This window comes from Corythoichthys intestinalis, chromosome 17, assembly GCF_030265065.1.
Source record: "Corythoichthys intestinalis isolate RoL2023-P3 chromosome 17, ASM3026506v1, whole genome shotgun sequence".
Lineage (NCBI taxonomy): Eukaryota > Metazoa > Chordata > Actinopteri > Syngnathiformes > Syngnathidae > Corythoichthys > Corythoichthys intestinalis.
In genome coordinates, this window is record NC_080411.1 from 4551352 (window position 1) to 4578088 (window position 26737).

Below are 26737 nucleotides of genomic sequence, written 5' to 3' on the forward strand. Positions count from 1 at the left end.
GCTGTGAAGCCTCGCGGTATTTCCGTTTCCCAGCAGCCTTTGCTCCTCCTTTTCGCCTGAACCGACATGGTGGGTGCACAGCCTTCTTTCCTCGGCTAATGTTTCATGTGTTGAATCTGTGTGCATCCTTGTCACATCTTATGATATAGTGTTTTAAATTGTGAAAGATTAACTAGTGGGACTTGTTCTAAATCTATGCGTCGCTATTTGTCGTCAAAATTTGTCCGGATTTGTGTGAGACTTGAACGCATCTTCGGTGGATACCGGTGCTAATTAACGCAGTGTTGCTATGCTAAGTTGTGGTGAAAAACGCGTGATTACTATGTTGAATCTATAACCCCCTTCTCTTTAATTATTGGCACTGCTACTTTTTAAACATTTGTTCTTTTCAGCACTTATTATCTTTACGTAGGAGCGACTTAAGCGGGTAAATAGTACAACGAGGCCTGCTGGTAAGCTTGGAAAATGACTGGTTAGTGAGTGTGAGTGCGTTCAATGTGCATGGGGAAAAACGATTGTTGAACGTTTACACAAGTTAACTGCTTCCTGGCAAAGTTTTAATGGTTTTAACCAGACAGCAAGTGAATTGGAAAAGCCTTATTTCTCCCTGTCCAAGCTTGAGTTCTGTTGGGTATGAGTTTTTTACTACCTTATTTTTTGACTGTTCTGATTGTTTTGTGTGACAGCCCAAGGGAAAGAAGGCAAAGGGGAAGAAGGTGGCCCCCGCCCCTTCGGTGGCCAAGAAACAGGAGGTCAAGAAAGTAGTAAACCCCCTATTCGAGAAGAGGCCGAAGAACTTTGGCATCGGTGAGTTTGCCCGTGACTTTATGGCGAGGGCCCAATTCGTAGCACAGATGATGATTCCGAATATTTGCTATCTTACCACCACTGAAGACAACCTTTCCACCAAGATCGCTGATGTGCCCTCATACGCCACGCGGTGGCGTATTATTTACAGTCAGAGTTGTGACTTTTTTTTTGTTCCCCTCCACTCGCAGGCCAGGATATTCAGCCAAAGCGTGACTTGACGCGCTTTGTGAAATGGCCTCGCTACATCCGCCTGCAAAGGCAGCGCGCCATCCTCTACAAGCGCCTGAAGGTGCCCCCCGCCATCAACCAGTTCACTCAGGCTTTGGACCGACAGACGGGTATGCGAAAAAGTGAATTCTTTTGAAAGCAATATGAGTTGAAGTCTTTGTGTTCTTGTGTAGCCACTCAGCTGTTCAAACTGGCACACAAGTACAGGCCCGAGACCAAGCAGGAGAAGAAGAAGAGGTTGCTGGCCCGCGCTGAACAGAAGGCAGCCGGCAAAGGAGACACCCCTACCAAGAGGCCCCCTGTCCTTCGTGCCGGTGAGCAATGCGAGAACAGATAGTGTCAGGATATCCAAACAAGGCTGCCACAATCAATTGATTAATAGATTAGTGAATGACTCATACAAAGATGTTGACTTTATAGGGAGCTCATTGATTGCATTAAAGAGGTTAATTCGCTACCAACCCTCCAAGTCAAAATGGATTGGGCCTCTACAACGCTATCAATGGCACTAAAAGATGAGTATTCACAGCCTGTCCACTAGTTTAAATGAAGTGGACGTCTCTAGTTGTCAATGGCAGGCAAAGAGTCAGTACCAATAAATAAATAAAGTCCTTCTCAAAAAGCTAGCATATTGTGATAAAGTTCATTATTTTCTGTAATGTACTGATAATCATTAGACTTTCGTATATTTTAGATTCATTCCACGCAACTGAAGTAGTTCAAGCCTTTTTTTGTTTTAATATTGATGATTTTGGCAAAAAAGTAAGATTTTTGTTTTGTCTTATCTCAAAAAATTAGCTTATCATGAAAAGGTACTCTAAAGAAGCTACTAACCTATTCTGAATCAACCAATTAACTCAAAAGCCCTTCGAAAGATTCCTGAGGCTTTCAAAAACTCCCAGCCTGGTTCATGACTCAAAACCGCAATCATGGGCAAGACTGCTGACCTGACTGCTGTCCAGAAGGCCATCATTGACACCCTCAAGCAAGAGGCTAAGACACAGAAATTTCAAAGTGAATAGGCTATTCCCAGAGTGCTGTATCGAGGCACCTCAGTGAGAAGTCTGTGGGAAGGAAAAAGTATGGCAGAAAATGCTGCACAACCAGAAGAGGCGACCGCACCCTGAGAAAGATTGTGGAGAAGGTCCGTTTCCAGACCTTGGGGGACCTGCAGAAACAGTGGACAGAGTCTGGAGTAGAAACATCCAGAGCCACCGTGCACAGGCGTGCGCTGGAAATGGTCTACAGGTGCCGCATTCCCTGGGTCGAACCACTTTTGAACCTGAAAGAGCGGCAGAAGCGCCTAACCTGGGCTACAGAGAAGCAGCACTGGACTGTTGCTGAGTTGTCCAAAGTACTTTTTTCAGACGAAAGCAAATTTTGCATGTCATTGGGAAATCAAGGTGCCAGAGTTTGGAGAAAGACTGGGGAGAAGGAAATGCCAAAATGCCTGAAGTCCAGTGTCAAGTACCCACAGTCAGTGATGGTCTGGGGTGCCATGTCAGCTGCCGGTGTTGGTCTACTGTGTTTTATCGAGGGCAGGGTCAATGCAGCTAGCTATCAGGAGATTTTGGAGCACTTCATGCTTCCGTCTGCTGAAAAGCTTTATGGACATAAAGATTTCATTTTTCAGCACCTGCTCACAGTACCAAAACCACTGGTAAATGGTTTACTGACCATGGCATTACTGTGCCCAATTTGCCTGCCCAACTCTCCTGACCTGAACCCCACAGAGAATCTGTGGGATATTGTGAAGAGGAAGTTGAGACACCAGGCCCAACACTGTGGATGAGCTTAAGGCCACTATTGAAGCATCCTGGGCCTCCATAACACCTCAGCAGTGCCACAGGCTGATTCCCTCCATGCCACGCCAAATTGAAGCAGTCATTTCTGCAAAAGGAATCCCGACCAAGTAATGAGTGCATAGCTGATATAATTAATTGAAGGTTGACTTTTTTTTGTATTGGTGGGATGAAATACGCTAATTTTTGAGATAGGGATTTTTGTTTTTTCTTGACTTTTTTTGCCAAAATCAATATTAAAACAACGGCTTGAACTACTTCAGTTGTGTGTAATGAGTCTAAAATATATGAAAGTCTAATGTTTATCAATACATTACAGAAAGAAATACATTAGAAGGACTAGTAAATGTGCGATCACATTTCCTTTTTGGCACTCTGACTTGTTTGACGTCACACCAGCGCTATTTACGGTTTCAAGCGATGCGTTCACGTTAGGAAGCGGGAGTGAACGCCAGTTAACATAAGCGAAATAGTGCGGGCTTGGCGATGCTACTTATAATTCCGACTTACTTGGAAATTTGGCTACGTCGCTAGCGTAGGAACTTGCTCGTAACCCAGGGTCTACCTGTACTGTATAAATTATATATTAGGGCTGCTGCTATCGAATATTTTAGTAGTCGATTAATCGATGGACTAGTTAGTTCGAGTAATCGGGTAAGGAAAATGAAAAATTTGAATACCTGAGTTGAGCCTCAAACGGTTTAGAAATATAAATAAATGAGGATCCATGTACAATAAAAGAACAATTGGCTAACTTACATAGTAAAAGTCTGCTAGCTTAAATGCTATAAAATGCTAGTTTTTTTTAACAATGCTTATAACAAATGGTTCGGACACATATTCCCAGAAAAATTGGCTTAATATACCTATAAACTAAATTATGAATGCATTAAAAAAACATGAGCTCAAACAAAAACTTAGCTTACGTTGGTCTTAACGGCGAGCAGTTGGATTCAGCCATGTGAAAAGAGGCAGACCAGAGGGCAGTGTATCCACCCTAATCAATAACACTAAATGCAAACTCTTTCAAAATAAACCATTACAATGCCACTGTAATTAAACGAATACTCGAAGCAACACAATTTTAATTTGAATATTTTTTTTCTAATCAAATACTCGAGTTAATCGATTAATCGTTGCAGCACTATTATATATTTTAAAAAAAAGAAGACCTGGCATCCACATGTGGACTTGACATTTTGGGTCATGTAGGCCTACTTGTATATTGGACACTGTTTTTTTTAATGGCCCAAATTAGTTGTCCTGTAAAGAGTTAAAATTGCCTGAAACCTTTTTTTTTTTTTTTTTTTTTTTTTTTTGATTGGAAGACAAATCTAAATATGAAACAAATTTATATAATTGTTAAAGTGAAAGATGCCCCATAAACTTAAAAAATGTTATTAAAGTATTTTTAGTAGTTTTTCAAAAAAAAATTTTTAAAGGAAAACTTCTGTAGTCCTTAAAAATTGTCATTGTAAACAAAATGAGATAGTAATAGAACAGTCAATAACACTAGATGAGTTGACTCATCGAAAGAAAAGAAAAAAAGCAATCGACATTTTGTGGCAGTCCTAACCCCAAAGTGGCCTGATTTGCGATGATGTGACTTGGAATTTCTTCACCTGAGAATCATCTTGATGCTTTATGAGCTTTTTAACCCTGAGCAAAAAGTGCCCACGAGAACCAGCTTCAGCTGTGAACGTTCCCTTTATTCTCGTTAATCGTCCTTCCCTTCCAGGTGTCAACACCGTCACATCACTGGTGGAGAGCAAGAAGGCCCAGCTGGTGGTCATCGCCCACGACGTGGATCCCATCGAGGTAAGTGTACGGAATTGCGGGAAACGGGGTGGTTCTCTTGGCAATGATGCTTGAATTTCTTCACCTGAATCATTGTGTTGATCAAAACATACGAGCTTTTTAACCCTGAGCCCAACAGACTTGGCCAGGCTATATGGGGATGTCAACCTCCAAATACCAACCTGGTGTTTCTTTCTCAGTTGGTGGTCTTCCTTCCCGCACTCTGTCGCAAGATGGGCGTCCCTTACTGCATCGTGAAAGGAAAAGCGCGCCTGGGCAAGCTGGTGCACAGGAAGACGTGCACCTCAGTGGCCTTCACGCAGACCAACCCGTAAGCACGTCATGTTTAGTTTCCCAATTGTCAGAACCGGATTTAAGCATCGCGCCTCTTTCCCGCAGCGAGGACAAAGGTGCCCTCGCCAAGCTCGTGGAGGCCGTCAAGACCAATTACAACGACAGATATGAAGAGGTGAGAACTTCTTTTAATTCCATACAGTGACTAAAGGTGTGAATGTTCCTCATGTTGTGGTTTTTGCAGATCCGTCGTCACTGGGGAGGCAACATCATGGGTCCCAAGTCCACTGCTCGCATCGCAAAGCTTGAGAAAGCCAAAGCCAAAGAGTTGGCTACCAAGCTTGGTTAAATTGTTTGGAATAATAAAAAAATGTTCATGTTGTAACATGACTGGTTTGTTTTATTGTTTTCACTCTTCATAAAGCACAGAACTTAGTTTCTTGAACTCATTTGAGTCGACGATTATTGCAGCTCCGACCATAAACGTAACAACACAGACTTCCTGTGTGTGTCCGTCAACTATATCTGCCCCTCGGGAAACTCAAACCCAAATAACAATAGTTCCTATTGTTACTGTCGTGTCTTTTGTCTTGGGAAAAAAAAAACGACTTCGAGTGCCGTGTACTTTTTATTTCTTGCTTTCAGTGAACTTCAATGCTGACAGTCCGTCTATAATGCGGCGCTCTTTTGTCTAGCATTAGCGGCCCTCTGGCTCAGACAATCACAACATAGATATGACAACACAGAAGCATGGATCCAACAGTGCCACAACATAGAACGTCAGTGTCGACAGCGATGAGCTCTCGGATTTCTGACTTACGTACTTTCATTTTACCATATCAATCCATGGAAGAAACATTTATTCATCATGATGAAACGAGCAAGTTATACAGCAGCCTTTAAAAGAAGTCACATCTGTTTTGTTTTCTCCTAGATTCTGCTAAATTGGAGAAGTTGTCAAATCATATTACCGTAAATATTGTCAGTTTATGGTAAGGTTTTGAACTACCAATATGCTATGTTTGTGCTGTGTTTCACCAGTCAGTAAAATGACATTTCTGTATCTGTACACGAGCTCTTTACTTGTATTCTTCTATTTATTGGTGCTAAAATTAGGGTAGGCGTTATCAACGGGTACAATAATTTCCCCTACATTTTACAAGTAAATTTGGGGTGCGCATTATAGTCGGGAAATTACGGTAATAATGAAATTAGATCTTAAATTGTCTTCCTTTTTCAGCTGCCTTGCCCCGCCCACTGTAAAAGCTGCAGGTTTTTGCAGTCTGCCAACAGGCTATCTGGTGACCTGTCATGTAACTACTGTTTCAACATGTACTAGCTATGGCATGCACTGGGAACCTAGACGTGGATCAAAATTGCTGAAAAAAGTGTTTCACTGATGTATTGTTTAGGGTGGAATAACTGTTAAACTAAAAGACTTGAGTGCTAATTTCTCTACATGTAAGTGCAGTTATTTTATGACGTGGTAACCTTTCATAGCACCTTAACTCATTCCCTGCCAAATATAGGGTATATAGTGGTACCTCTACTTAACATCTCTACATACAAAATTTTCAGGTTAAGACACATCTCAACGTAAACTATTGCCTCTTGTTAAAGAAATTTCAGTCTGGTTGGAACTCGCAGCTCCCAGAGTTTACTGAATGTAACATAGCTGCTCTGACATTGGCTATTGCCTAGCATTCCTGGCATTCAATTGGCTATGAGGGACCTCTACTGTATGTGTATCCCAGCGGCCTCTTCATTAACACCTCATGTTCAGACAACTTAACATGAGTGTATTAATAGGTTTTTTTTTTTTTTTTACATTATGCACAAGTCATGTTTATAGTGCAATCCAATTGTAGCATGCATTGAAAAAGATGTCAATTTTGGAAAGGATTAGAGCAGTGCAAAATTTCCGATTCTTAGATTATTCGCGATTCGGCCGTGGAAGATTCGAGAACGATTCACAAACATCCAAATTCCGATTATTGAATTATACCAGGTAAAGCGGAAATAAAACGCAGTCAGCGCGGTCTTCGGGACGCAATGAGGAACGGACCGAGAGTAAATATCATGTGCAGCTCATGCCGCTAGGTAAAAAAAAACCCAACAAATTAATCATACTTGACTGCGGCCTTCAGCCGCTACAAACTGCGCCCAGTTGCTAGTTGCTACAAACATACGGCAACATACGGCTATGGTAGATATCACATATATCTAGACTAGATGTGAAATGACAGACTTTCCCGCGCTAGTAAACAGGCGCCATCTTAAAGCAGTAGACTTCTCTAGAAGGCTCTGTTGTAGAGAACCTAATTACCCTAATTTTCCGACTATAAACCGCTACTTTTTTCCCCTCGTTTTGAATCCTGCGGCTTATAGTCCAGTGCGGCTTATTTGTTGATGTATTTGGTGTTGAAATTCGCCCCCCCGGCCCAGACGCACCCGAGAACAGCACCAGCCAAAACAATTGCCGCTCGGCTGACGCTGCTCCGCGCGCGCCCGCCGGGAAGGCCGAATCTCGCGCGTCCTCTTATTTTAACCCTTTGTACGGACTCCATGTTTCAAAAGCTTGAAGAACACTCACCGAAAACAGGTTGACAATTTATTTGTCGACAATGGTAAAAACAAGGCAAAAACAGACGACGGAGGGACAATTCTGGATCCAAAACAAGGCTATGTGTTTCAGAGCAGAAAAAAATCTGTGTTATCTCAGTGTCCAGTCTTTTTAAAGTCTTTGCTGAGGCGGGCCTTGTCGAAGGCGTTTCTGGGCGTTGCTTTTGGGCCATCCCCCGGTTTTGGGCGGCTTAGGTTCGTGCGCGGATTGGGACGCCCGCTATCAACTTGGCTGTCCGGGCTGGTTGTACTTGTTTTAGGACAAAGCGCTTTGTCCTTGGAGTTTGCTGGGAGAGCTGATTGCCAGAGTTGGTGCGTCACTCTTGTGATAAGACAGCATTGTGTATCTCTTCTATTTCTTCTCATTAAACTATGGTGTTCTATTTATTTTATATTAGTAGTGTAGTCATACCGTAAATATGAAAATGATACTATTTCCTGATTAATTATATTACGTGTGTTAGAGTAATGCAAACAGTTAGACGGTGCCAACCTGTACCATATGTATGTGTTAGACTATATGTGTGTTAGACTAATGCAGACAATTATATGGTGTGTGCGATGACGATATCTTTTCTCCTTCATTGGGTTAATAGGTAACACTATTTGACAGGGGCCTCATAAGACTGTCATAAGAACATCATAATTATGACATGACACTATCATGGGCATTACTGAATGCTTATGACAGATGTCAATATGTGTCATGTGGCATATTATTTCACTAACTCCATTTATGTCCAGCTCAGATCTTTTACGGCCATTCAAAAGTGAGATCGTTTGCTGGATGACACTAACCGACCTCTTATAAGCATTCATTAATGCTTATGACCTTGTCATGTAATAATTATGACTGTCATATGACAGTGTTATGGCACCACTATCCAAGAAAATGTTACCAAATACCATAACTGGCAATTAATGAAACAACTGGAACAGTAACTGAAGAAATAATTAGCACAGAACATGAATTTTGATTGCTATTTACATCTGTAGCACCACAATGCATGCTAGGAGGAATGTTGGATGACAACAGTGTTGAAAGCAGGTGGCAGCAGAGGTTGACTGTCTCCCCAAGGGAGCAGTGATGGCCAAATGAAGCTTTTAGAAACAATAAGGCTTTGCACCCAATTGGTTCAAAGCTTAATGGTGGTTTATTTGGTCTCATGAGAGTCTTATGATGCCATTGTCAAATGAAGTGTTACCAGTTAATATCTTTTGGTGTAAATATCCCATAATACAATGAGGACAACTGCGGCTTATAGTCCAGTGCGGCTTATCTATGAACAAATGCCGATGTGGCGGCTTATAGTCAGGTACGCCTTATAGTCCAGAAATTACTGTACTTTTTAAATCTAAAATACCCCTAAACCGGCAAAATCTTGTCTTGAATCTATCTTTAAATGATGAAACAGTTTGTAAACTTTCACATGTCCAAAGTAGACATGAGGGAAATTATGGAATAACGGGCACAATTTTAACAACTTTAACGGTTGATTCACAACATTAAATTAATTGAATGTAGTTTAAAGCTGCTGATACAGAATGGGGACTTGAGTTTTATTTACTGTTTTTAACCGGTAACTTGATACTATAATAGTAGTTTGGTTTATTTAGCCTGAGAGGATTTTTGAACAATTTTGGAACAAATATACAAAACATAAAAAAAAAAAAAAAAATTTTTTTTTTTTTTTTTTTTTTTTTTAAATGGGGGGGCATCAATAATCGATTCATAATCGAATCGGAGTCTCTGAATCATAATCGAATCATTAGGTGCCCAAAGATTCCCACCTCTATTGGTGTCCAAACTATTCCACATAGGGCCGCAGTGGGTGCAGGTTTTTGTTCAAACCCATCATGAGGACAACCTGTCACCAATCTGGTGTCTCACAAGTGTAATCAGTTGATTGCAGTCAGGTGCTGCTTAATTTAGCACACACTTCATTGGTTAAACTGTCCGTGCTCGATTGGTAGGAACAAAAACCAGGACCCACAGCGGCCCTTGAGGACAGGTTTGGACACCCATGGATTACAGCATTCACATGGAAAACATGTCTTTACCAGTGTTGTTAATAACGGCGTTACAATATAACGGCGTTACTAACGGCGTTATTTTTTTCAGTAGTGGGTAATCTAATTAATTACTTTTCTCATCTTGGCAACGCCGTTACCGTTACTGAGGACGGAAAGGCATGCGTTACTATGCGTTATTATATTGGTCGAAAAGTCTGAGGGAGACGGACTCACCGAGACGACAAAGCAGAGCAGGAGTGCGGAGGAGACAAGAAAGTTGTGACGCCGAGCAAACGCGATGCTAGGTAGCTCCAATAATACATGTTGTAGCCGATAGCCTACAAACTACGCCCGCATGTTATGGTAGATATGGTAGACATGGTAGATATCACATATACTGTATATAGATATAACTAGATGCACAATGACAGAGACGGCACTAGATGCTTTTGTAAACAGCCGCCATCTTAAAGCAGTAGACTTTTTAGGACAGCTATGTTGTAGAGAACCTTCCTAGCGAACCTGGGTAACTTTTTTTAAATCTAAAATACTTCTAAATCGGCAAAATCTTGACTTGAATATCTTTAAATGATGAAACAGTTTTAAAACTTTCATATGTCGAAAGTAGAGAGAAGGGAACTAATGCAATAATGGGAGCAATTTTAACAACTTTTAACAGTTGATTCAGGGTAAAGGGTAAATTAGGGTAAAGAATTGGGCTCGGGCCAATTGTACCAAAAACGTTCACAAAAAAATTCACATAGTGTGGCCAATGTTTTTTTTTTTTTTTTTTTTTTGAGGGGAAAAAAAAAAAGTAATTATCACCAATTACTTTGCGCAGTAACTAATTACTCTTACATTCAGGTAATTGAGTTACTAACTCAATTACTTTTTGGGAGAAGTAATTTGTAACTAATTAATTACTTTTTTTCCCAGTAAGATTAACAACACTGGTCTTTACTTACAGAATTTAAATTCCGAAATTTATTGGTTGTGGAAGTAGTTTAAGTAGAGGTAGCACAGTATATTTACAGGGCAAGTGACTTCGTAACTACTAGAAAATAAATGTAAAAGTAATAATGGAGCATAGATTCATTTTCTCACAGATTTTTATGAATAAAATTCGAGAAAATATAAGACAAAGGCCCCTAATAACATACAAAGTTTGTTCTCATCACTCCCAATTATTTTGCTCACTTGAAAAGTGGGTGGGTTCAAAGAAAAGGTCATTACATCTTTCCTACTTGATTTAAAGACCACGAAATACAAGCTGGAATTCTAAACATATGTGTCATATCTTTTTATCTGAAACCCAAATGTCTTTGGTATACAACAAAAACAAAGGGGACTCCAACTTGGTGTTCCAATAATTTTAGAGGTGACGTAAGCTAGGTTCAAACCGCAGGTCAGGCCTTAATGCACGAATCCGATTTTTCATGTTTTTCCATCTTGAGTGAGGCATGTTGACAGTCTGAACAGGACAGGTCGCATAGAAGTGGACCACTTTAAATTCGATCTGGGTCACTTTCGTATGTGGTTTAAATCCGTTCTGGGCCACATTTTTCCAGAATGTGGTGGCGGTCTGAACTGTCAAGTCTCCCAAATCGGAATTTATGCATCAGTTACTTCAGCAAAGAGCGAGAGCGGCAAGCAGCACGGCAGCGATGTAGCTGTGCATTAGCATTAACGCCTAGCTTGAACTCCACTTTTAAAAATGGGACAGGTCGCATAAAAGTGGACTATTTGAAATTCGATCTGGGTCACTTTCATTTGTGGTTTAAATCCGGTCTGGGCCACATTTTTCCAGAATGTGGCGGCTGTCCGAACTGTCAAGTGTCCCAAATCGGAATTTACGCTGCAATTACGTCAGCAAAGAGCGAGACCTGTAGGCAGGAGAGCTAACCCCTGTTAATGCTTGGTTTTCTTTCTATGCACCAAATAAGCAATATTTCAGTATTGCTTACATGGCTGAGTCGGGGCAAACTGACGCACTGATGGGGGGAAAATATTATGGGATGCCTTAACATTAGCACATTATGCCTTTGTGATGTATGAATACTTCAGGGACCTAGATTGTAACAACTTCTATTGTTTTTCACCTTGGGTCCCATATTTAGGAGGGTATCTCACGAGATAACTTGTTTTGCACCATAGTACGCGCTTGAGTCCCATAGTTAGGAGAGAATCTCACGAGATAAATAAACATTCTACTTTAACTGCTGGGAGCCTAAACTGGGGGGGGAATCTCATACCCTAGCGGGGGGAGGGGTGGGGGGTGCTTGCGAGTTCAGGTGGTGCGTTTTCGTGAGGGCAGGGAGTGGCCACCCATGTCCCCGCGTCAGACGTGCCTATAAGAGTCGGGAGATTCCCCCAACACCCCGGAAGTCCGCTGGTGGATTAAACATACGGATCTCCCAGCTTTGTCCTTTCGCCGCTTTACCGGAGTGTTTTGGCTCCCCGCTCATTTGTCACGGTAAGCGATTTTCATTGCTGAGGGACAACTTGTTGTGCTGTAACCGTAATGCGGGGATTCTGGGATTGACTAACTCAAATCTAGCGTCATCGCTGCCATTTGTTATGCTTGTTTTTGATACTTGTTTGCTTGCTCTTGTGGTATTGTAATCAATAAATCTCATTTATTCTGCCTTTTCTAATCAATAAACATAGTCTATTGAGCAAACGTGTGCTGGTTGCTGACTCACCGCGAACCCGGAAATTTCAGAAAACACGCACCCACATGCACGCACAGTGCGAGCATGCTATCAATCCATATAAACTTTGAATCAATGTTGTTTTTGTCAACGATGACGACAACGAAAATATTTATCGACAAAATTTTTTTTCATTATGATGACAATTTCAATATTATATTACAATATTCACTGGAAAAGCTCTGTTTACATAAGGCGGTCGCTAGCTACATTTACTAACAGACTAGCATTGTACTTCGACATATTTAAGTAAAATAAATGCTAATTGCATGTTTGTTTGGCTTTTTTTTTTTTTTTTTGCTTTGACAAAGAATTAAGACAGTTTACGTCCATATCTATAAAGAATTCAGGGATTTAAGCATTTATTCACAAGAGTTTTCAACAAAAAAGCTCTTTGTGATTCTACTCAGTCAGCTTTGATGGTCTTGCCAACAATGCAGGCCCCCCATTTATCGGCCCCGCGCCTTGTCAATACATTATGAAGTCCATGGGTCTGTGTTGAGTGATAATCGTACACTAAATGACATTCGTAGCTTTAGCATAGCATTAGCCTAAATGGAAGTGTCCTCTTAAACTCTCTGAGACCTGCAATATGAACCTAGCCTAAGAGTATCACACAGAGCAATGAAATACAAACAAATCACATCTTACATTTTACACTTTAATCTTCTTGACGAACTTTGCGTACCACATGTAAGCGGTGGTTGCGCACAAACCGTACCTTGAAGACACAAAAACACATTTGAAGGAAATGAATCAAGTACACTACTCACAAAAGAGACCGACCTACCAGGTGATAATATACTGCATGTGTTCATTCCTTAGCGTCACCCTCGTCTGACCGCCGACCGGCCCGCCTGGGATGGTGCTGCCTAAAAAAATGCATGCCAGAGCCAATGAATCAAACGGATGTTCCCACTACCAGTCACGCGATTTTACCAAAATCGGCGTCAATGAAGATGGGTTGAGCTCCCGTCACGTTCGCCATGGCTTCTACGTCGCGGTAGTGCCATCGGTTTCGGTCGGGGTCGTTGTTAGGCACGAAAGGCTTGCGCTGCTCCGTCAGCCGGACCACGCCGACCACCTCCACTTCATCCTCTACCTGGCAAACAACTGAAGGTAAAAAAAAAAAATCCATGTCCAATGTCCATTGCTCACCTGGCCCTTGGTCCTGCTCTCTGGTGAAATCTTCTGCCTGGGGACGTAACCTCGGTTCACCAGGATTGTGATGCTGGAGAGGCAGCAGCAAGTTACGTAAATTCATTCAATTGCAACAAAAATACATTTTGTTTTAATTTAGCACATTTTGATATTTAATCCATTGTTCTTTAAAATATAATATTTAATTAACTAAATAAATCATCTTATTGTGTGTGTTTAAAGCTTAAAGGGACATCGACAGAATTTTTTTTAAAACCATCTGGTGCGCACGAGAAACGCACAATGCACGTGCATTGCTTCCAACCATCCAGCTAACTATGAGGATTAATAATATGTTCATAGTTGAGTCCAATATTAAAGTAAAGCTCAACTAAATCCTGTTTTATCATTTTTAGCATGCTGAAATGGCTGGTGTCCAATGCACGCCTGCAGTTTGTGGCCTATAAAAGGGTGCGCACCAGATTGTTTCTAGTGCGCACCACATACTTTTCTGGAGCACACCAGGTACTTTCCTGGAGTACACCACATACTTTTCTGGAGCACACCACATTATTTTCTGGTGCGCACTACACTTTTATGGTGCTTACCACATACTGTTATGGTGCCCACCAGATTGTTTATAGTGTGCACAACGTACTATCTGGTGCGCACCACACTTTCCTGGTGCACGCCAGATAGTTTCTAGTGGACACAACATACTATCTGGTGCGCACCAGATTGTTGCTAGTGGTCACAACATACTTTCCTGTTGCGCACCAGATACTTTCCTGGTGCACACATTTCTGGAGCGCACCAAATTCCTTTCTGGTGAGTATCAGATAGTTTCTAGTGTACACCACATTCTTTCCTGGTGCACACCATTCTTTCACCAGAAAAGTATGTGGTGTGCACCAGGAAAGTATCTGGTGCACAACAGGAAAGTATCTTGTGAGCTCCAGGAAAGTCTGTGGTGTGCACTAGAAACAATCTGGTGCGCACCAGATAGTTTCTCGCGTGCACCACATTCTTTCCTGGTGCGCACCACATCCATTTCTGGTACGCCATCTATCTGGTGCGGACCAGATACTTTCCTGGTGCGCACCACATACTTTTATGGTGCACGCCAGATTGTTACTAGTGGTCACAATATACTTTCCTGTTGCGCACCAGATACTTTCCTGGTGCACACCACATACTTTTCTGGAGCGCACCAAATTCCTTTCTTGTGAGCACCAGATTGTTTTCTAGTGTGCACCACATTCTTTTCTGGTGCACAACATTCTTTCACCAGAAATGTGGTGTGCACCAGGAAAGTATCAGGTGCGCAACAGGAAAGTATCTGGTGAGCTCCAGGAAAGTGTGTGGTGTGCACTACAAACAATCTGGTGCGCAGGAGATTGTTTCGTGCGCACCACATTCTTTCCTGGTGCACACCACATTCTTTTCTGGTGAACACTACATACTTTTATGGTGCGCACCAGATTGTTTATAGTGTGCACAACATACTACCTGGTGCACACCATACTTTTATGGTGCGCACCAGATTGTTTCTAGTGCACCATATACTTTTATGGTGCACGCCAGATTGTTACTAGTGGTCACAACATACTATCTGGTGCGCACCACAGACTTTTCTGGAGCGCACCAGATACTTTCCTGGTGCACACCACATACTTTTATGGTGCGCACCAGATTGTTTATAGTGTGCACAACATACTATCTGGTGCACACCATACCTTCCTGGTGCGCACCAGATCGTTTCGAGTGCACACCATACCTTCCTGGTGCGCACCAGATTGTTTCTAGTGCACCATATACTTTTCTGGTGCGCACCACATTCTTTCCTGGTGCGCACCACATTCTTTTCTGGTGAACACTACATACTTTTATGGTAAGCATCCGATTGTTTATAGTGTGCACAACATACTACCTGGTGCACACCATACTTTCCTGGTGCGCACCAGATTGTTTCTAGTGCGCACTATATACTGTTCTGGTGCGCACCACATACTTTTATGGTGCACGCCAGATAGTTTCTAGTGGACACAACATACTATCTGGTGCACACCAAATAATTTCCTGGTGCGGACCAGATTGTTACTGGTGGTCACAACATACTATCTGGTGCGCACCAGATACTTCCCTGGTGCGCAGCACATACGTTTCTGGAGCACACCAGATACTTTCCCGGTGCACACCAAATACTTTTCTGGTGTGCACCATAACAGTTTGTGGTGCGCACCAGACTGTTTATAGTGCGCACAACATACTACCTGGTGCGCACCATACTTTCCTGGTGCGCACCAGATTGTTTCTAGTGCACACCATGTACTTTTCTGGTGCACAACACATACTTTTATGGTGCGCGCCAGATAGTTTCTAGTGGACACAACATACTATTTGGTGCGCACCAAATTGTTTCTAGTGCGCATAACATACTATGTGGTGCGTACCAGATACTTTTCTGCTGCGCACCAGATTGTTTCTAGTGCGCACCACACTTTATGATGCCCACCAGATGGTTTAAAATTATTTTATTTCCCTCGTTGTCCCTGTAGGGACTCTGCGCTTTAATTAATATATATTTTCATACATACACACACAAACACTCATAGTCATTAGCCTCAAAACATGTTTGTCAATAACATTTGATAGAAAGAAAATAATGTATTTGGTAATTTTCCAATTTCTATGTAGATTCTACTTCATACACGTCACGGAAATGCATTGGTCGTTCGCAATCAAAACAACTCAACTCGTGTTGCGTTATTTCTTCTTATCAATGAGGCTTTCCGGCTAACGATTTGTTAAGTTGTGTTACCCGAGGTCCGTGCAGTAAAACGGTGTGACCACGTTGGCGCCAGTTTCTCCGCTAGACGACAAGCGTCCCGCCTCCCTGGCCTCCTTCTCGGGGTCGACAGGCGAACGTGGCAGGATGTACAGCTCCTTGTCGTGCTCGTAGCGGCCGCGCACGCGCACCCGTCTGTACTCCAGCTGTTGAAGCTCCAGGGGGCTGTGGACATTTATTTAGCTTAGCTCACTTCCGTTTGTCCAACGGCCTCGACGGGCAGCGTGCTTACTCGATAGGAAGCGGGACAGGCTCGGCCGTGGTGAGTCTGGTCAGATCATCGATCAACTGTAATTTCCATTGTCGACGTTTCACCTTGATGGAGAAAAGAAAAAACGTCTAAATAGGGGTTGGGGGGGATATCACAAAAAAGGCCTACTATGCACCACTATATTTTACTCGATATTATATTTCCATTTTTCCATGAGACAGTACTTTTACTAATCAATGGCACTGGAAAATAATCATTCACTGCCTTTTTTTATTTATTTTTTTTATTCTACACTTTTTCCCCAGCCCCCCAAAACAAATAGTAGTTAGAAAAATAGTGCGTACCTGCCAAGTACCGAGTCCGAACGTAGTGGCCGGGATCAGCAGGAGAAACCATTTGAGGAAATCCTCTTGTCCGCTCGCCGCCACCGAACCGGACGAGTGCCGCAGTCCAACCCACCTGGCTGGAGAATTACCATTTTAAAGTGTATACGACACCTAAAATGAAATCTTAAAGGGAATATGCTCTAATAAGTCACAATTGTTCTCTTTTACTAAAATTTGTTATTAGAAACCATATTACTGCCATTGGTTTAAAAATCTATAATATTTAGTACATGTTTTGACCTGCGGAGGGCGCCATGTTTTACATGCGCAATGCACACTGGAGGTGATGACGCAGTTGGGCTGGACTGGGAGAATAGCTGTGCTAGCTAGCAAGTAAAGCATGTACACCGACTGGCATGATTTTGTCACATTCTGCAGCTGGTCAGATTGTTTTATTAAAGACGTGTGGAATAAGTTCCAAACGTCGTATATGCATCCAATCCCAGCTCATTAGCTTTAAACCGATCCTAGGCGGCTTGCCGAGATATTGACTTGCTGCCATTTGACAGTTTGTATATCCCTTCGTTGCATCATGGCCTTATTTTTTTCGTTTGTCTGCCTCTCACTGCGGTTTTCCCTCTTTTTTTAATTTTTTGGGGTATTTTTTATTTTTTAATTATTATTATTATTTATTTATTGATCCCGACCTACTGTCACGGACCCATCGCACGTTTTTTTTTCCTGTGCTCAATAAACCCTTTTACGCAATTCCTATGTTATTGTTGTCTGCTTGCAACCTGACGTGAGCCGCGTTTTCTAATTCTGTGGTGAAGCCAGCCGCACTTTCTTTTTCAGTTGTGTTCCCCTTTCAGGTTTTACCGTACAGAGACAGACAATGCATATGGGTTGCGATTGCTTTATATGGAAAATCATGACTAACATCATGTGAAAGTATAGTCCTGTGTAGAGCCGGGCGGTATACGGAAAATTTACAGTTACCGAAATTCTTCACGATGACCGACGTTGTTTTGACCATGTCGGTAAATTCTGTAATTTAATAAAACAAGAAAATATAGTCTTTTCATCCTGCTTTGACTCTGTGTTGTTCGGCTATGTTCATTGCCCTTTAAGAAAGTAGGTAGAAAGTGGTAGGCTAACGCTAGCAGCTAACGCTTCAAGCAAACGTGATGAAGTGTGGCTTAAGGGATCTTCGCCAAACTTTCACCCGACATTAAATAGACTCTTGGCGGCATCCAGACAGGCTTTCACCCGCTGTCCTCCCTGGTTCTCACGATTTCAGGAGATGATGCTTTCAGTGCTTTCTACTGGTAACCAGGCTAGCGAGTAACGCTACAAATGAACACGATGGAGTCTGACAGCGGCTCTAACACTGTCGAAACGGCTGAACTTAATGAGTGGATTGGACACGGACTGCATCTAGCAATTAGTATGTCGGGTTATTTTGTATCTGTGTGTGTGTAATTTCTCTGATAGCTTTTATGATGGTAAAGCATTCAGCATAAAGTACCATCCAACAGTGAAACCTATAATATGACCGTTTAATGGCCACAGCTATTTTTCTGTATGTGCTTGCTTTATTCTGTGTCATTACTGCCATCATAAATTTTTAAATGTTTCATTGGCATAAGAGCAATATATCTTTAATGTGTGTTTGTGTGTGTATGTGTGTGTGTGTGGGGGAGGGGGGGTGCGTGCATGTATTAAAAAATGCTCTAGGAAAAAAGAAACCTGAAACCTTGAAGTAAACACTTGTGTTGAGTAATTATGTCAGCAGCCATTAACAATAAGTTGTCTGTTTGAAGCGTACTGTTCAAGCTGCAAGTCATTTGTGTTACAATGACATGTTTGCACAGTCGTCGTATTGATTTTTATAATGTTGTACATTGTTCAAGTCATCTAAGCCGTTATAAATGTTCATATTTGAATTATTATTGTTTACAATAATTTTTTATACACTAATTATTTAGACTGCATGTACAATTGTTAAATATGTTACATTGAAAACTGGTAAATAAATCAACGAGAAACGGTTATTTGTATTTCATGCATTGATTCAGTTTGTCAAATTATATAACAGTCCGCTTGGTCGAATTTGTCATTTATCGTTATCGAGGTAAATCTGTTCAATATACCGTGATATGTACTTAAGGCCATATCACCCAGTCCTAGTCCTGTGGTCTGCGCGCTCATCTGTCACACAGGAAATGGGGGTTCGAATCCCGCCGGAGACCTTCATTTAATCGTTTTTGCTGCTCGTTTTGTGAAATATAAACAGTGCTGTCCTGCTCATTACTTTTCCGCTCGGGTTCAAATTAGAAGGGCAGAACAGACGACATGTTGACGCAAATAGGCAACACTCGGGGAATTTTATTTTGTATTTGCATTTAATGCTGTAACATCTCCTAAAATGTATTTTGCAACGCATTAAATGTTCCTAATCTGATTACTCGATTATTCGAACTAACTAGTTGATTGTTTAATCTACTACTAAAATAATTAGGGTTGCCACCTTTCAGAAATAAGAAATACGGGACGCCCCCCTTGCGCCCAAAGCTGTACAGGCAGAGAAAAAAAAGGGACATCCCCAAAACTCCTAAAATGCATAGAAATGTATCTATTCATATGTATTCCCTATTAGTTCAATATGGAAGTCAACATTTAATTCCCAATTTCGGATTGTTCCTTATTTCAAGTACTGGTGCACGATAATTATTGGTCCGATAATTATTGGTCAGATAATAGGAATTATGATGTCATCCCGATAAATCGAATAAGATTTATAATAGGACTGATAATATGTACTGTTCTGGCTTTGCAGTTTACACAGTAGTATGGGAAATCAGTTGACCATTTGCGGGGCATTGCTCCCACCTGCTGGTCAGAATAATTCAATGCACCTATTTTTTGTTACAGTAGTTTGGTTAAATCACTTACAAATTAGGGTGTCTAGCGGTAGCATTGACACTCGTGAAAGTTTTCTGTTACGTTTCCGCCTCGGAAATATATGTAAGTATTTTATGTTTACTATTACATATGGATGTGCAATATATGTTTACTTCTGTGGTGAAGGATCATATGTACAGAACTTCATAAGTTGTGTTATAGAAGCCAGCCAATGCTTTAGTAGTTCAAGCTAGTCTGCTATGCTATACATATAATAGTTGTGTATATAAGCGTATTGTGCAGTTTGTTGTATGTTGTATATTGAGTATTGAATATGTGTCATTTTCTGTTGTACTTTCACAATATTAAGACGAGTGTCTTCCCATAAAAGCAAGAAAGGACAAAGCCTTGTGGTTTATGGAAGTGCATTCATTCTTAGCTGGCTGTCGGGCAGTGCAGACGTGAAACGCACGGTTTTGTTCATGTCATTATAAAAAATCTGATGAGATCAAAGGCAAATCTATGTTGAATCCACCACAATTTTTTTAAACCTCCAGGTGTTCAAAAACTCAGGTTATACGTTTAAAAAATTATATATTTATTATCGGTTATCGATATCGGTTTTGAGAAGCAGGAAGTTATCGATATCGGTTTCAAAAAATGGATATCGTGCACCCCTAATTTCAAGGGATAGGTGGGGCAACCCTAAAAATAATCGATGGCTGCAGCCCTACACTGAATTGCTACTCTATGCTTATTAAGACGAACGATGTAGCAAAATAAGTCTTTAATCTCAATTTTGTTATGAAGTAAAACTGTCAACACAGACAAATGCGACCAGAAAGAAACCCGAATTACCATCTGTTCTTGTTAAGAGAGGTGTCCGATGCAGGTGAAGCGTCCTCCTGACGTGAACGACATTCGTCTGCAATGACATCGTTTATGCTGATATAACAAGAAAAAATAAACATGATAATAACTCATTATAAGCCTCTTGAAGAAAACTTACTTGTTTACAAGTCGCGAGCAATGCTCTATTGTAGGAAACCAGCAGTGTTCTTAGCGGAAACATTGCGACTCCGGTTATGTATGTGACATGTTGCTAATGCTAGGTCGGGGAGGGGAGCTATTTAGGTGTTACTACTTCCGGTATTCTACCGCCACACCTCAAAACTCTTAAACAATGAAAAATTCAAAAATATATCTTTTTAAAACTGGAAAATTGAAACTTTATTCGTAAAATGAGAAGTATCCACATACAAGTACACGTAAAACAAAGTGAACATTTCTGCGTGGTTAAGTACTACTTCCGGGTCCACCACCTTTACTAGTCCCGTCTGCACGTGTGCTCGAATGTGTTGACTATTCAATGGCTTTGCAAGCAGTTTAATATTACAGAATATTCTATTTTCTAAATTTGAACATGGATCTTGCAGCGAAGGACTCGTACATCCAGAAATTGGCGAGTAAAGTGATACACCGTCAGGAGAATGAACCAAAGAAGAGGCCATACGGTAACGTTTGTTTCTAATGTTTATGATAGTAGCATCGTGTTATGTGAAATAAATAAAATCCTAGTTCGTTTTGAAAGGCAAGTGAAGACACAATTTACCTATTTTCCTCTCTCGTTATGACATTTTCGGACATTTTATTGCTTGCGATTTGCGTTAGCTAAATTACTTACACCACGTAATTAATCCCTTGACGCCAAAATTTTAAAATGAACTCATTGTTCATTCACTTCAGTAGATGTCCAATACATTACATTACATCCAATACGTCAAATTGGATTGGAGGTCTGTCGCCAATCATCCCGATTGGAATTGATTCAAATGTCTATCACTCTCAATGGCAGTGAAATTCTTTCACTTGTGTTTTTTTGCTTTTTAGTTGATGCAGAATCAGTTAATTAAAATACATAATAAAGTTAATAGTCTAATCCTGTTAAAAAACGAAAACAGCCAAAGGCTGTAATCTGTTGGGACAGAAAATTCCAATTTCATTGTCAGCCATATTCTGATTAATTCACACCACGCCATCTAAAAGATGTGGTGCCCCTAAAGGGACATCGACAGAAATAAAAAAACATTAAAAAAAATCAAATGTACACTAGAAACAATCTGGTGCATACTAGAAACTATCTGGGGTGTACTAGAAACTATGTGGTGCGCACTGGAAACTATGTGGTGCGCGCTAGAAACTATCTGGTACGCGCTAGAAACTATCTGGTGCGCGCTAGAAACTATCTGGTGCGCGCTAGAAACTATCTGGTGCGCGCTAGGAACTATCTGGTGGGCGCTAGGAACTATCTGGTGGGCGCTAGGAACTATCTGGTGGGCGCTAGGAAGTGTCCGGTGGGCGCTAGGAAGTGTCCGGTGGGCGCTAGGAAGTGTCCGGTGGGCGCTAGGAAGTGTCCGGTGGGCGCTAGGAAGTGTCCGGTGGGCGCTAGGAAGTGTCCGGTGGGCGCTAGGAAGTGTCCGGTGGGCGCTAGGAAGTGTCCGGTGGGCGCTAGGAAGTGTCCGGTGGGCGCTAGGAAGTGTCCGGTGGGCGCTAGGAAGTGTCCGGTGCGCGCTAGGAAGTGTCCGGTGGGCGCTAGGAACGATCTGGTGAACATTAGCATTATATTGCATTTAAGCTAGCCAACTTTTGCAAGTTAGCCAATATTTCTTTTGTAAGATCTTCTTATATAGTATATAGTCGTATTGAGTTCATTTTTTTCTACACTTATAAAAGAAAAAATAAACTAATCTTCATATATATAATACATATGTGCTTGTATTGTTTGAGTTAAGCTCAGGTGCACATCGGACACCAGCAGTTTCGGCGTGCTAAAAATGATAATTCAGGATTTAGTTGAGCTTTACTTCAAGAGAACAATAGGTTATCTTGCACAGCAAAATTCTGCTAGCTTAAATGCTATGTAATGTTAATGTTTACCAGATTTTTTCTAGTGCGCACCAGATAGTTTAAATTTATTTTGATTTATGTTGATGTGCCTTTAGGGGCTCCGGAAGATGAATTGAGAATTTATTTATTTATTTTTTTTTTTCCCAGCACCGTTTAAGGGTCAGAAGGATTCCGGTCCACCACAGAAGAAGAAAAAGTGCAAAAAGAAGTCATTCAAAGATGGGAAGAAGCCCACCGTGACGCCGGTAAAAAATTCGAATCCAGTATCGGCACACAAGGAACACTTGAAAGTGAGGACCAAACAAACATCAGAAGAAGGTACAAAAAGTCGCATAAAAGTTGATGAAAATTGGTGTAGGATTTGCTTTTTCTTTAGAATTTTTCCAAAAATTATTAGAAAAAAAGTACTATTTTATGTCTAATTTTAATATTTTCTGCCTATATTTGCTAACCTGTTATCTATTATGCGAATCTTAGGAGATGTGAAAGCCAGATTCTCCACCGTTGATGTCCTACGGAGGAGGCTGCACGAGAAGATCGAAGAGACCAGAGCTCAGGTATGAAGATGGCAAGTTTTCTGGAAATTCTGGAACCCGCCCTATAAACAATTGGGATTTTAGCTGTGATTTTAAAGATGCTAATTTGCAAAAATTAATACATAATAAAAAAGGTTTTTAATTTGTATTTACTTTGTTCAACATTCTTAAAAAAAAAATTAAAAGTAAATATTCATTTTTGTGTATAGCTATAGTATTTACAACTTTTTAAATTGTTTTTGGTATTTACATTTTTTATGTATTTCTTTGAAATTGTATTTAAAAAAATATTTTAAATTATTATAATTAAACAGGCGAAAACAAGAAGTTTTGTCTTATTTATTCATCGTTCGTTTTTTTTTTTTTTTTTTTTAACTGGGGGATTACCGTATTGGCCCGAATATAAGATGGCCCTGATTATAAGACGACCCCCTCTTTTTCAAGACTCAAGTTTGAAAAAAGACTTTTTGAACACCAAATTAATTTTTATACAGAAATTAATTACAGTACATCTGAAACAAATTTTGTAGGGCTGTCCCAAACGACTAATTTTCTCCCGATTAGTCAGCCGACTATTTTTACGATTAGTCGACTAATCTAATAATAATAATTTTTTTTTTTTTTACTAATTTAGCAATGAAATTTTTGTTGACACTTATCAATTCACAAAAACATATAGGAACAATTAAATTATTTATTATAGTACTAATAAACACGTAAATAACAATAATAAATCACAAATAATGAGTTCAAGTGCTGATAGAATTAACTAGTGCAAAAGAATGGAATGTAAACAGATTCAGAACACTGACTTTGCTTTTCCAACATGATTCAAAACAATTCTTAAAAAAAAAACACCTAGCATTTATATTATAGTATAGTACTATATATAATAGTATTATAATAATTATAATAATTATTCATTGCCAATCAGATTTTTTCATAAAGGTTGTCGTTTTAAAGGTTTTCTTAGTGTAGAATCTGAATTCTGAAGTATATGGGATTTACTCCAGGAATCGCTATTTATGACAAACATGACATGCTTTTATTTTGAAATGTTCACCAGAAGTACGTTCGCTAAACAGCTAACTTCAGCTTTACACGCCGCAAAAAAAAGCACTTTTTGTCATTGCATGTAGTTTGTCGGTAATAGATTTTTTTGGGGTCATTTTTTTCGTTTGCAAATGCTGTTAACCAGCGATTTTTTCATGTTTGAAGTGTCACCTTTTAACCGCAAGTTTGCTTTCACGAGACGACTGCCAATGTTTTATAGCAGGCTAATGTAAGTTGCCCCCCCCCCCCCAATTCACCTCAGTGTAGCAGTGCTAACGTTACAGTGTTTAATATAGATGTGTTTTCTTAATTTTTTATGCCTGAACTTTAATTCTACAGCGTGTTGATGAGAGAAAGGAACTGGAGTCTCATATGCCATCAGCACGCACGCAGTGATAAAAGGCAGCCGTGAAAATTACCGCCCTCATTTTTATTTGCCGTGCGATAAATGGACTCATTGCATATCGCGACAGGCTTAGCAACTTCAATAAAACATGTCGTTTGTTAGTTAGATGGACTTACAAACGGGGTGACGGCGCTTTAGGTGTTTATTCACAGCCGACGTGCAGCCAAGCTTGGCATTGAAGAGACAGGACAAGAGTGTACCCTCCTTTGTTTCTTTGTAATAAGTCAATGTTTTGGACACTCTGGTGCGCTTTTTTGGCTTTGTGCCACTTTCCCCGCTTGCATACAGAGCGTCAGACATTCTGAACTTTCCACGCATATATTTTTTTAACCCTTCATTAACCGTCGACGGGATGTTGTGCTCGTCGACGGATTTACGTCATCGATGACGCCGACTATGTCGACTAGTCGGGACAGCTCTAAAATTTTGCCTCATTCAAATCTTAATATCGGAACATTTAAATATGTTTAAACTGAAGTGCAATCACATTTGTATATGAATGACTTCTGGTTTTTGAAATGTAAATAAACCAATCTATTGTGATAAAACAACAAAATTGCAATAACTACATTAACCATCAAAGTGAAATCTAACTGCAACTGTAGTCTTGAAACAAATCTGAATAAGGAAAAACATTGCAATAAAATAATGCAAACTGGTTAAACTTGAGAGTAGCTGAGATCTGTCATGACAGAACATCGCTTCAATGAAATCTGGCACCATCTAGCGTCGTACATGGGTAAAACGTCTAGACCGCGAATATAAGACGACCCCCACTTTTTCAGTCTTATTTCAATGCAAAAAACACAGTCTTATATTCGGGCCAATACGGTAGTTAATCAAGGAGCATGCATAAAATTTAATATAATTTCTAATATTCAGCAGGGCGTTCCCAAGGAGGCGCTAATGGAGGAGGTCCAGGCCAAGCGAGCCAAGCGGAAGTTGGAGCGCGAGCGTAAGAAGCGAAAGAAGAAAGAGTTCCAGTTGAAAAGATTAGCCGAAGCCCAAGCGCAAAGCCAGCAAGTCGAGGTAAAGCGCGAAGAGGCGGACGCGCAACACGTTCCGACGGGCGTGGCCAAACGACAGGAAAATGCCGTGATCTTCAATGCTGTAGAAACGGTGGAGGACAAGTACGCTGACAAGGTTACGAAGAGAAAAGCCAAAAAGCAGCGCGTCAAGGGGCAAATCACGCCGCTGACAGGACGCAACTACAAGCAACTGCTGAGCCGTCTGGAGGCGCGCAAGGACAAACTGGACAAGCTGCGGGAGAAGGACGAGGCCAAAGCCCAAGAGGTGGAGGACAGGATGAAGTGGACCAATGCGCTGTACAAGGCCGAGGGGGTCAGGATCAAGGACGACGAGGCTATGCTGCGCTCCGCCTTGGCCAGCAAGGAGAAGAAACGCAGCCAGCGCAAGAAACAATGGGACGAGCGCAGCCAAGTGGTGGTGGAGAAGATGCAGAAAAGGCAGGACAAGCGACGCAGGAACATCCAGAATAGGAAGAACGCTAAGATGGAGAAGAAGAAGAAAAAGGCCAGGAAGAAGGGCAGAGTTCTGCTGGAGGACTTGGAAAAAGTCAACAAGTAGTTGTGAGAAGACACCCTGCTTCTCATCTTTCATTAAATGGATGTGACACAAATGCTAAGTGTTGCTACCGTGTTATGTATTATTATTATTAAAGCATCTAAAAGAAATGGCAGTCAGTGAGGTTTGATGTTCTCTGACCAAGTTTGGAACTCAACAGACTTGTACATACAGTGGGGCAAATAAGTATTTAGTCAACCACTAATTGTGCAAGTTCTCCCACTTGAAAATATTAGAGAGGCCTGTAATTGTCAACATGGGTAAACCTCAACCATGACAGACAGAATGTGGGGAAAAAAACAGAAAATCACATTGTTTGATTTTTTTTAAAGAATTTATTTGCAAATCATGGTGGAAAATAAGTATTTGGTCAATACCAAAAGTTCATCTCAATACTTTGTTATGTACCCTTTGTTGGCAATAACGGAGGCCAAACGTTTTCTGTAACTCTTCACAAGCTTTTCACACACTGTTTCTGGTATTTTGGCCCATTCCTCCATGCAGATCTCCTCTAGAGCAGTGATGTTTTCGGGCTGTCTTTGGGC

General features: G+C 40.9%; 3 protein-coding genes and 3 non-coding genes across 7 annotated transcripts; 5 read left to right on the forward strand and 1 right to left on the reverse strand.

Moving 5' to 3' along the window:
- Window positions 1-39: 39 nt before the first annotated feature.
- Window positions 40-5321, forward strand: rpl7a (ribosomal protein L7a). The gene is made up of 8 exons (XM_057819429.1): window positions 40-69; window positions 687-807; window positions 999-1148; window positions 1212-1352; window positions 4579-4658; window positions 4838-4968; window positions 5037-5106; window positions 5176-5321. Exons 1-8 carry the CDS (start codon window positions 67-69, stop codon window positions 5278-5280), a joined length of 801 nt encoding a protein of 266 aa, XP_057675412.1. The 5' UTR covers window positions 40-66; the 3' UTR covers window positions 5281-5321.
- On the forward strand, window positions 850-923 carry LOC130906065 (small nucleolar RNA SNORD24). Its single transcript, XR_009061204.1, has one exon. It is a non-coding gene; the product is annotated as a small nucleolar RNA SNORD24 (small nucleolar RNA).
- On the reverse strand, window positions 4322-20847 carry LOC130905766 (surfeit locus protein 1). Its single transcript, XM_057819427.1, has 9 exons — window positions 20716-20847; window positions 20565-20631; window positions 16821-16939; window positions 16498-16580; window positions 16239-16430; window positions 13436-13508; window positions 13217-13379; window positions 13068-13149; window positions 4322-12998 (listed from the first exon to the last, which is right to left on the reverse strand). The coding sequence occupies exons 1-9, from the start codon at window positions 20776-20778 to the stop codon at window positions 12932-12934; spliced, it is 909 nt and encodes a 302-aa protein (XP_057675410.1). The 5' UTR covers window positions 20779-20847; the 3' UTR covers window positions 4322-12931.
- LOC130906064 (small nucleolar RNA SNORD36) lies at window positions 4433-4508 on the forward strand. The gene has a single exon (XR_009061203.1). It is a non-coding gene; the product is annotated as a small nucleolar RNA SNORD36 (small nucleolar RNA).
- Window positions 4697-4772, forward strand: LOC130906063 (small nucleolar RNA SNORD36). The gene has a single exon (XR_009061202.1). It is a non-coding gene; the product is annotated as a small nucleolar RNA SNORD36 (small nucleolar RNA).
- A 182-nt stretch (window positions 20848-21029) lies between the features above and the next one.
- surf6 (surfeit 6) lies at window positions 21030-26324 on the forward strand. 2 transcript variants are annotated; one of them, XM_057819356.1, is made up of 4 exons: window positions 21030-21220; window positions 22761-22931; window positions 23091-23170; window positions 25494-26324. In XM_057819356.1, the coding sequence occupies exons 1-4, from the start codon at window positions 21130-21132 to the stop codon at window positions 26193-26195; spliced, it is 1044 nt and encodes a 347-aa protein (XP_057675339.1). In that variant the 5' UTR covers window positions 21030-21129; the 3' UTR covers window positions 26196-26324. The 2 variants fall into 2 exon arrangements, with proteins under 2 accessions (XP_057675339.1, XP_057675338.1); XM_057819355.1 differs by having other exon boundaries at window positions 25491-26323.
- The last annotated feature ends 413 nt before the right edge of the window (window positions 26325-26737 follow it).

Bases quoted from the DNA above. Each gene is read 5' to 3' on its own strand.
- rpl7a (XM_057819429.1), top strand. The intron at 1,149-1,211 runs GTATGCGAAAAA...GTTCTTGTGTAG, and splicing joins GGCTTTGGACCGACAGACGG to CCACTCAGCTGTTCAAACTG. The intron at 1,353-4,578 runs GTGAGCAATGCG...CTTCCCTTCCAG, and splicing joins GCCCCCTGTCCTTCGTGCCG to GTGTCAACACCGTCACATCA.
- LOC130905766 (XM_057819427.1), bottom strand. From the start codon at position 20,778: ATGTTTCCGCTAAGAACACTGCTGGTTTCCTACAATAGAGCATTGCTC. The intron at 13,380-13,435 runs GTGAGCAATGGA...GTTGTTTGCCAG, and splicing joins AGAGCAGGACCAAGGGCCAG to GTAGAGGATGAAGTGGAGGT. The intron at 12,999-13,067 runs GTAGGTCGGTCT...TGTGTCTTCAAG, and splicing joins ATGCAGTATATTATCACCTG to GTACGGTTTGTGCGCAACCA.
- surf6 (XM_057819355.1), top strand. From the start codon at position 21,130: ATGGATCTTGCAGCGAAGGACTCGTACATCCAGAAATTGGCGAGTAAA. The intron at 22,932-23,090 runs GTACAAAAAGTC...TGCGAATCTTAG, and splicing joins CAAACAAACATCAGAAGAAG to GAGATGTGAAAGCCAGATTC. The intron at 23,171-25,490 runs GTATGAAGATGG...TCTAATATTCAG, and splicing joins TCGAAGAGACCAGAGCTCAG to CAGGGCGTTCCCAAGGAGGC.